Genomic DNA, 10813 nt, shown 5'->3' on the forward strand with positions numbered 1-10813 from the left:
CGTCAAAGGACCGACTGACGATCCTCCTTTGCTGCAATATGGATGGGAGTGAGAAGTTGGAACCCCTCGTCATTGGAAAGAGCAAACAACCCCGTTGCTTCAAGAAAGTTAAACGATTTCCTGTGTCTTATGAGGCTAATGCAAATTCATGGATGACTGGGGAAATTTGGAAGCAGTGGCTAAAGAAGTTAGACACTAGAATCCGGGCACAAAAGTGTCAGATTTTGTTGCTTTGCGATAATTGTGCTGCACACAGGGATGATGTCAGGTTGTCTAACGTCAAGGTGGTCTTCCTGCCACCAAATACTACCTCTCTGATCCAACCTATGGATCAGGGCAAAATAGTTAATTTCAAACAACATTATCGGGCTCTTGTGCCACGTCGTCTGATGAGCGTTATGGATGACCATACTGACAAGGATAAACATGCTGTTGAACTAGCTCGTAATCTATCACTGTTGGATTCCCTACATATGCAGAAAGAAGCCTGGAATCATGTTACACAGGCAACCATTGTGAACTGCTACAAGCGGGTAAGCTTTGTTAAGGATGTGGAGAGGGACGAAACAGATGCAGCTGTTGCAAACGCATCAGATGAACAGGTTATTGACATCCCAGGAGTTTCATAGCTACGCAGCTGTTGATTATGATCTACAAACAGCTGATGACAGCACTGATGTTGAGATATGCGCCTACACGCAGACAACAACGGCTGATGATGAAACAGAGGATGAAATGAGCAGCGAGGCACATGCTGACGAAATTCAACAACCTCCTCCTGTCACTTTTGCAAGAGCACTGGAGAGTCTGAACACCGTGCGGGCCTATCTGGAGGCCACTGGATGTCAGTGCTATGACAGTTTTTACCGTCTGGCAGACGTAGTCTATGGAACTCATAGACCCAATAGTGTACAGAGGACTATAACTGATTACTTCAAGTAAGCCTAATGTCAGTTAACGGAGACTGTATACTGTGTGTATAATAATAAACAGTACTGTACACATGTTTATCAGATGTCAAGCTTCTTTGGGTCACAACGGTTAAGTGCATGCTCCGGTTAAGTGCATGCATTTCTTTGGTCCCAGACCCTTGCACTTAAGCGGATTGCACTGTATATATATATATATATATCAACAATAAACTCTTCAGGACACTTGTCTTTGTAAATCTGCATATTACCAAAATTAGGTCTCTAATGCAGTCTCAGATCCGATGCAGCCTGCGTTTCATGGCATTTAACTGACTGCTTCAGAGAAAATATTAGATTGCTGCAATTTTAACTTCATTCAGTCTTCTTTCCTTTGTTTTTTAAAACAATGTTTCTCTTAAATTGTCAAATCCCACTGATGCCATCCCAGTCACTGGCCGTTCTCCCTGAGACTGACCCGCTATATGTGTTGCTCCAGCAGAATTGGCACTCTCCTGTGTAGTCAACTCGGGAGGTGGAAACTGCAGGTCAGTGCTCAGACTTGTTTCTTAACTGGATATACTGCCTCATTGCCTGCTCCGGTATTAACACCTCAGGAACGTCCCTGGGTTTGGGGCCTGACCTATCAGGATTCCCCCTTAGGGCCTCTTTTGGTCCATTAAGTATGTGGTGCCTGGTGCCTCCACCAGGAGCCAAAAAGTATAAGTGGGAAAGATTTCCCTTCCTTCTCCATGAGAAAATCCATATAAATACCACTGTGAACTTAACTTTCCAGCCTTCATCTTTGCCAAACCCTGTAACTACAGTCTTTACAGTACTAAGATTATTTCCTCCACCCCAGCACCCACCTCATCTCCACCTCCGGGACAGAAAAAGAATTCCTTCCATCCAAACTCCTATTAAATTCCACCTCTCTGTAAGCTAAAACCTTAAAAATTACAGCCTTTTATTATATCCTGATCCAGCTTTTTTTTCCTTCAACCAGCGTTTGCAATAATAATAATAATAATCTAAAATATAACTCATCCATCCCATTCCACTATAATTAAAATGACTAGAACACTAGGGCCACCCAAATTTTCCTCCTTTGAAATCAGGGTGAGGTGTCTGTCTTGCCACCCAAAAAATGCTTTTATTATCTCTGCACAATATGTGCCTTTCTTTTTTTTTTAAATTTTTTATTATAAATTATATTCTTTACAAGCATTACAACTTGAACAGGAAAAATCAGACAAGCATAATTTTAGGAAATCAAGTCAAGGTAATAATTTTTCATCTTGTATTAGACCACAAATAATAGGGGGAGGATCCCGTTATTAACTCAGGAGATGAGATTTAAATAGAAATATTTATAAACATAAAGAAAAGGCCTGACACTTTTATCCACCAATATTCTTAATATTCCTCTAACCATAGATCGTGACCGTGTGAGTCCCACAAGTCTCACAGTTTTTTTTGATCAATAAACGGTCTTAAATGCTCTGGTAGAAAGAAAACATATTTTGGTCCCAAATATTTAATATTACATTTATAGGGGTAATTTAAATTAAATGATTCTCCTAAGGAAATTGTCTCAGTTCTTAACGCTAGGAAAGCTTTTCTTCTATCCCGCGTTTGCTTAGTAACATCAGGGAAAACCCATATTTTTCCTCCATAAAATAATGTTTGTAGGTTTTTTAAAGCCAGTCTTCTCACAGTTTCTTGGTCTTGTTCAAAAATAAATGAAACAAGTAAAGTTTGTCTCTCGGTTACTGATGTTAAAGATGTTTCCAAAATATCTGAAATATTCAGTTCTCCTTGAGTTTGTGGTAAACTCTGTAAATCCTCTTTATCTCTCTTATTAGGCAAATAATATATCTTATTTAAGGGCGGTATAGTTTCTGGGGAAAACTTTAAATTCACAATTAGGTATCGTTTGACTATCTCCAGAGGAGTATATACAGATGTTCAAGGAAAATTCAATAGTCTGAGATTTAACCTTCGGTTATAGTTCTCAAATTGTTCCATTTTACGGTGTAACAAAGCATTGTCCTTTATCAGCTGTACTGAAGTTTCTTTCGTTTTATTCACTTTTATATTCATAGAGTCTATTTTTTCATTAACTTCAGTTTTTATTGTTGCAAATGCTGTGAACAAGTTTTGAACAGTACTCATAAGCGTTTCTAATTGGCCTGCGGAGTTGTCACGGTCCGATCCAGGTGCTGGAGTTTATCCTAAATAGACTCCAGCGTTACCCGCCGCATTTGCGGCCCTTAGCTGTTACTGGTCCCGTCGAGAGAACCAAAGTTCTCCAAACCTCAGCCGGATCATCGACCTCTGCCCTCTTCATGAGCGGAAGTTCCGCCCCAATGGTCGAGTTCAGCTGGATGCGGCGGTGGGAACAACATCGGAGGGGACAATGTTGTGTCCAGTCCCAGGGTCTCGGCTTCTCCTTGAGCCAGAAACACAGCGGGAGTCTCTCCGACTTGAGGTACGGTGGAATGCCTCATTGTGAATCTTTCTATGCTTTGCTGCGTGGGCGATGAAGTTCTGGTCGATGGGGTACTGACCTTCACGGAGCCTTTCCTTTTCGTATAGGGCATAGTTGTTTGAGGAAAAAAAGAAGAATATTCACTGGATACGTAGCAAGCTTAGAGAGAACATTCACAAGGAGCTCAGAGTGCCGCCATCTTGGTCCGCCCCATGTGCCTTTCTTTAAGCACAGTCTGATCTTTTTCCTGCAGCTGTTATAAACATTTTACATATACAAATGTTCACAGTTAACAACCCCTTTTCTCACAGTAAGTTCAATTATTTGCATATGGCTGCACCCTCCCCCCTAGCAACACACTGAGGCATTAGAGGTCTATAAGATAATGAGTGGAATGGAATGGGTCGATGTGGAGCGTCTGTTTACGCTTTCCAAAAATACTAAGACAAGGGGGCATGCAATGAAACTGCAGTATGGTAAATTTAAAACGAATCGGAAGAAAGTTTTCTTCACTCAACGCGTAGTTAAATTCTGGAATTCGCTGCCGGAAAAGGTGGTTAAGGCGGTTAACTTAGCGGACTTCAAAAAAGGGTTGGATGGCTTCCTGGAGGAAAAAGCCATAGAATGTTATTGAATGGACGAGGGAATAATATAGTATTTCTAGGATGGGCGGGACAAATTGCTTGTTCTTTTGGCTGCTGTCGGTGACAGGGTGCTGGGCTTGATGGACCCTTGGTCTGTCCCAGCATGGCGATGCTTATGTACTTATGTAATGTATCTTTTACTGACTGGTCCTAGCTAGCTTCAGCTGCCATCTTTTTTTTTCAACACACAAACCATGTCATAACCCCTTTCTACAGAGGGGTTTCACTTGCACTTACAAACTTGGGGCCCTATTTACTAAGGTGCACTAGTGTTTTTAGTGCACGCTAAACACTAGAGACACTCATATATTCCTATGTTATTCCTATGTGTGTCTCTAGCGTTAGCTCATGCTAAAAATGCTAGCGTGCCTATAGCACAGCTTAGTAAACAGGGCCCTTGGTCATGAGCTACTGAGTGGTTGAGGAGGACTCTGCTGGGTAAGACCTCATTTTCCCTTTACATTTAACTATATTTTCCAAACAAAATAAGAGAAAAATCACTGTAAACGGAGGAGCACTCATCGTGGCATATCCAGTAGAGGCAGACCAAACTCCTTCTTTTCAGTTTCGGTTGAAATCAAAACTGCCACCAAAACTACCTGAAAGCTTTGGGCCAAAACTGAAAACTCATCACCTGGTTTCAGCCAAAAAACAAAACTCAAGTTTGGTTGTGTGGACATTAACAATGAAGGCAACTGAGGACTGTCAGAGCTTGCAGTCTTCATCCCTCTGCTAAACCTACTGTATCAAAGGCAGAATATAATAATTTAAATAATAAAAGACCATATTTACCTCCAAGCCAAATAGCCTCCACACACATGAACCACAGCTAATGAAAACTTAAACTAAAAACCATGGTCTTTTTACAATGACTGACTTTCTGCCACACTCGGAGTGACAGCTGATGTCCACAGAGAGGCCAGTTCCTAAGGAACTTAGCATCAAAATTTATGGTCTTAAATTCTTGCTAAAAGTGTGTATCAAAAGCATTTATTAAAAAGCCTTTTTAAGCTATGAGCTTCTTAGCATTTAAAGCATGCAAGCTTTAGTAAAGGGACCCCAAATAACAAAATCTAATCTAATTTACCATATAAAAGGGACTCTAAATAACATAAATCAAATCAAATTGACCGTTTAAACTATTGTGCAAGATCATAACTGCATTAGGCCGATTCCAAGATGGCGCTTTGAACGCACGCACCTGTTGAGGCTCCGAGTGTTTGTTGCGGATTGCTGTTTCTTCCGAGACCCACGACTCCTCGTTTTTAATGGGGAAGCGAAGGGGGAAGGTAAAGGAGGTCCCCTCGACTCCTGGACCATCGTCGGGATTGAAACAAGCTATTCTGCAATTTCCCACGACGCAACCGGGTCCTCTCTGCACATCGACTCCCTCTGTACAGATCGACGCATTGACGTCGATGGGAAGCGGAGACGGGGCTTCCTTGAGCCCCGTGGAACGCAGGGCACCACCACAAACCAGGGAGTGAGTTATTTTCAGCAGCCCGAACAGAACGGAGACCGGAGTGTTTAACCCGCAACTGTTGGAGGGGAGGCCTGCTGTCAATCGGACTGGGACACAGGAACAGGCGTTTTCGGCCAGTTTGGCCTTAAAGGTATTACCACAACATATTGTGAATAAATTGTCACGTACTGAATCCCCGTCCCACACCTTGGTAACAACAGGTGGAATAATTAAACCCTCGAATGTGACGCTTGAGTCACAATGAGGCTTATTTTCAAAGCCTTAGCCTCCCAAAGTTCCATAGAAACATATGGAACTTAGCCTCCCAAAGTGCTTTGAAATATGCCTCATTGGGATATGGTTCATGACACTCACTCCTCTATGCAAAAAAATGTTGCAAGAAAACACTAATGATATTAGAACTCTTTCTGAAGCCGTTCTGATACAGGCTCAAGTAACTGCACAGCAATCCTGTAAGATTGAAAGCTTGGATAACTAAAATTCAAGAATGGGGACTTTGGAATCTACTTTGGTTAAAGACAGTAACTTTGTACATAAACGGTTAGAATACCTAGAAAATCAAGCTCGTAGACTTAACCTTCGGTTACTTAATTTCCCAAATCCCCTTTAATTTCCCCAATGGATATGATTGAAAAAATACATGACGGATATACTGGGAATGGATAAAGACCTCACTACCTCCTATAACTCGGGCCTATTATATTTGGAATACTAAAGGAACAACGGGTGAATTACCTAAACGAGGGACGGAGGCAGAGAAATGAATCTACTTCCTTCCTGGAAAGTTCCCTGGAAGTGATTACACACAGGACAACTATGTGGTTACTTTTGTGCTGGAACCAGACCGGAATGCAGTATTAAGACTTTCCCTGAGACATTTAGACAGCTTGTTTATGGGTTCCAAGGTTAGGATATTTCCGGATCTATCTAGGCCAACACAAATGAGACGGCAGGGCCTTCTTGGAATGCGACCCAGAGTTGAGGCCATTAAGCAAATTTTGTATTACGTTTTTCCCTGTATTTGCAATGTAATGTTTGAAGGTAAACAATTTCCAATTTGTGACCCTAAACAGCTTAGAGATTTCCTAGATGCTAGAGTTGAAGTGAATGTTATATGCCCACCCACATAACAGCTGGAGCATGAACAAAGAGGTAGCGAATGCGTATTAAATTAATTGTTTTCTTTTGTTAATATAATTCCTAATCTTGGAATCAATTTCTTTCTTTATGTGGACAGGAAAAAATGTTCTTTTTGTTTCCTTATATGCTAAACTAACTGTTTTTCTATTTACGGATCTAATGCGATTTGCATGGTCACATTGTAGTGTGTATCCTTTAAAATATTAAATAAATAAATAAATAAATAAATAAATAAATAAATAAATAAAAAGAAAAAAGATCATAACTGCATTACTTGCAATCTTAGTACAAAATAAAAAAGATACAAAGAGTAGCCCTCCCTCCCAGACTACTTTACAATCCCTGGTGGTCTAGTGGTATAGTCCAGGGCAGAAGTTGATGGCAGCCATTTGAGAGCAGAGCCAGAATGGGCAGGCCTAAACTGGGGACCACTCCTGCCCCTACTATATCCCTAGACCACCTGGCATTCTAAAATAGGCCAAGGGAAGCCTATTGGTAGAAGGTGAAGGCACTCAGGGAAGTCCATGAGCAGAGAGGCAACTCCTGTTTGGGGGAGAGGAAAGGAGACCAATAAGACAAAGCAAAATTTTCAGCTTCCACTGAAAATACATGGCCATTTTGGCTGAAAATGAACACATTTCACCGAAACCAAATTTGGGGCAGAGAAAGGATTTGGGATCAGCATCAGCACTGTAGCTGAAATCAAAACCAAAATTTGGTTGGCCTCTTATATGACTCCCTCTCTTGAACAGTTCCTGACCAGTTGCTCCAGTAAGCAGTCATTTAGGAATTTTATCTCCCTATAACTCCCTGATGAACATTTATCCATTGGTCCATTCAATATTGGAGTAATTGAAATCACCCATTATACTGTTGCCCAATTTGCCAGTTTTCCAAATTTCTGTAAACATTTCTTCATCTGTCTGTTAATTCTGTCCTAGGATGGTAATGCAACCCTACAGAATACTCCTTTCCTTCACACATGAAATTTCTATCCATATGATTCCACACTTGCTATCTATTTCATGTAGAATGTTTATTTTGTTTGACTCAATTCCGTCTTTAACAGATAGTGCAACCCCTCCCCCCTCCATTTGATCCCCTCTATTGTTGAGATATAATTTGTTAACACACTGTCCCATTGATTGTCCTCCTTCCATTAAGTCTCTGAGATGCTTATTATACTTACTTCATCATTAGTGCTATATTCTAACTCTCCCATCGAATATTTTAGGCTTCTAGCATTTGAATACAGGCACTTCAAATTGTGTTTTTTCTTTGCATTGATAAGCTGCTTAGAAGTTGACAGGAATAATGTGCATCCTTTACCCTGCTCTCTCCTTAAACACACCTGGCTTTCTTTCACCATGGTTGAAATCTCTCTATTGGGATTCCCTAAATGGGTACTTAAAAGATGATGTCACTAGTTCAGTGGTTCTCAGTCTCCAGCTGCTGGTAGGAGAGGCAAACCTAAGCATCAGGACTAGTCTGGTGATACAGTAAGAAAATCAGTCTTAAGCTATGGAATGAACATAAAACAGTTTGAAACCAGCTTTAAATGAAAGGCAAATGCCAACTTACACCTGGATAGTCCATATACCTGGTAGCAGCTCAATATGAATATACACGTCACAGTCACTTTCCCCCATCTCGCTAGTTCAAAAAGTTTACCTCCAAAGATATGCGTCTACCCCTGGATTCTACATATCATGTACAAAATTGTGCACACAATTTGATTAATGAATTAGCGTCAATAGATGGTACTAATTGGCACTAGAATCTACGCACACATCTTGCTAGGTGCTATTCTATATGTGCATAAATTCTTGTACGTGGATCTAAAAAGGAGGCCTGGCCATGGGAGGAATATAGCTGGGTCATGATAATTGCAAGAATTGTGCACCCTGTTGCAGAATACGCCTGGTTTGTGCCTAATTTAGACACAGGGATTTACACTAGATTTCAGTTGGTATAAATCTTATGCCTAAAGTTAGGTGCGGATCCCAGCGCTAGGTGCGATTCTATGAACAGTGTCCCAGCTCAGAGTGCCATTTATAGAATAGCGCTTAGCACTCCATTTTTGTTTGCACTTTATATAGAATTTGGTCCATAATGCATAAATATTTCAAAGAGTTAAATTTCATACCTGGCTGCAGCTGGCAGAATAAGTGATTGGGCTTCCATCATGGGAATCTTATTTCTACAGTGCTCACTTCTTGAGTGATCCGATGGCTTAATCTGTACCGTGGCCTTCCAGTCCTCTGAATACTACATGTTTGGGGACAATATTGGCAGTTGGCAATTACATACAAAAGTTCCACTCTTGCACACCAAAAGATACAAATTATTCATTGATAGCAATTTACTGTAAAATACTTATTTCTTGATAATGCCTTAGGCATGTGTTCAAACAATTTACTCAACAGGTAACTAGCATACAAGATACTGATTTATTTAAAAGTTTAATTTACATGGCTCAGTTTCCCAAGGTGATAGCCTACAAATAAAGCGAGAGAAAAGGGTACAATGTAATCATGCCAATATTGAAAAGTTGGAGAAGCAAAGTTATCTAATCAAAACCCCCAAATATGGAGCAGTTAATTCAAAACCAAATTGTACAAAAGCATTCCACTTAAATTCCTGTCGGAGAGACAGCAGGATGTGGTAGCACTGAGCACAGGCCTGTCTTTAAAGGCCCCATGCTGCAAAAACTTGCCACTTGGGTTGGGAACAGATAAGGCAGTTGCAGCGGGGCAGAGGCGGAAATGCTGCACAGGGAACAGAGGGGCGGGATGGGGAAAGGAGATTCTGCTCTCATTACCCCCCCCCCCCCCCCCCCCCAAATGCTGCCAAAGCAGAGTAAGGGAGGGTGTGAGTCTGGAGCAGAGCAGAGAACAGCCACTCTGTTCGTTGATCCAGACTCTCTTCTCCTGTCGCTCTATAAGCACTGTTATTATTTCAGAAAATCACTCAGACAGTAATTACTCTGGACTCGTTTGGCTAAGGATGACCAGTTCCTAAATTGGCCCTTAGGTTTGTGTTTGGCTGTCCAGCAAAGAAAGGAATAATGCCAAAATGAAAATATATTATTTAATAGATATAAAATAATGCAAAGCAAAATACAAAATAGGATACTGTACAAATATACTAAAGATTACCAATAGATATATGAAAAAAAAAATATATATATATAACTACACAACTATAATATTTCCTGAGAAAAGACTACCAACTTAGCAGCAAAGTTAGGCTACTGACCACAGGTCCTGAGACAACCAATCCTTCACAGGCAAAAACCTCACTAACTAAACCTGAGCCATAAGAAAAAATCCTGCTATCTTACCCTCGTGGTCCATAGCTTCTGAGTCTGGACGGGGATGAATTGTATCCTCCTCCTTCTGCCTACAGCAGTGTTCACCTGCAAGCCTCCTCAGTCAGGTATTAGTCCAATGTCCTTGCATGGGTTACAGCCAGTTATACATCTTTGGAGAAGCCGCAGAGCTGCTTCTGAACAGAGCCGCCGAGAGATGGGCAGGACTGCTGCCGCCCCCCCCCCCCAGGATCGCCGCCACTGCTGCCCCCCAGGATCGCCACCGCTGCCACCCCCCCCCCCATTGCAACTGCAAATACCTTGGCTGGTGGGGCTCCCGAGGCCCCGCCAGCAGAAGAGGTCTTCCTCCAGTGCTGCTCTTCAATCTGCCTCATGGCCTGCCCCTGCGGTTGCTTTTTCTCACTTCGAGCATGCTCAGTTTGAAAAACGAGCATGCGCGGCCTGAGGGGAAAAGCAGCCGTTTGGCAGACTCCTTCTAGCCAAACCAGAGGCCCTGGCTTGAAGTCCTACTATGTCTGCTCCTCCCCAGCCTCCAAGGGGGGCCCGGTGCCAGAGTTTTCTCTCTCCTGTTCCTGTTGGGACACAATCACATGGGTCCCATCAGGAGCAGGAAAGAGAGAGACTCCGGTGCCAGGCCCCCCTTGGAGGCCAGGCCCAGGGAATTTTGCCCTCCCGCTCCCCCTTTCTGCGGCCCTGCTTCTGAACTTGACCTTGTGCAGTGCTCATTACAGAGTTACAGTTCACAGGTGTTTAGGCAAACCAGTCTCTAACTCCTGAGAGAGATGCATACATCATGAAACTTCTTGTCTTCTGTGT

The 10813-nt window shown here is 42.1% G+C and overlaps 1 protein-coding gene across 1 annotated transcript in view; it reads right to left on the bottom strand.

Annotated features, from left to right (window-relative positions):
* Positions 1-10813, bottom strand: part of LAMB4 (laminin subunit beta 4) — a 304586-nt gene that overhangs the window by 231940 nt on the left and 61833 nt on the right. The window contains 1 exon segment of the mRNA XM_030216762.1: positions 8813-8934. Coding sequence (XP_030072622.1) covers positions 8813-8934 — 122 coding nt within the window.

This window comes from Microcaecilia unicolor, chromosome 10, assembly GCF_901765095.1.
Source record: "Microcaecilia unicolor chromosome 10, aMicUni1.1, whole genome shotgun sequence".
In the NCBI taxonomy this organism is placed as follows: domain Eukaryota; kingdom Metazoa; phylum Chordata; class Amphibia; order Gymnophiona; family Siphonopidae; genus Microcaecilia; species Microcaecilia unicolor.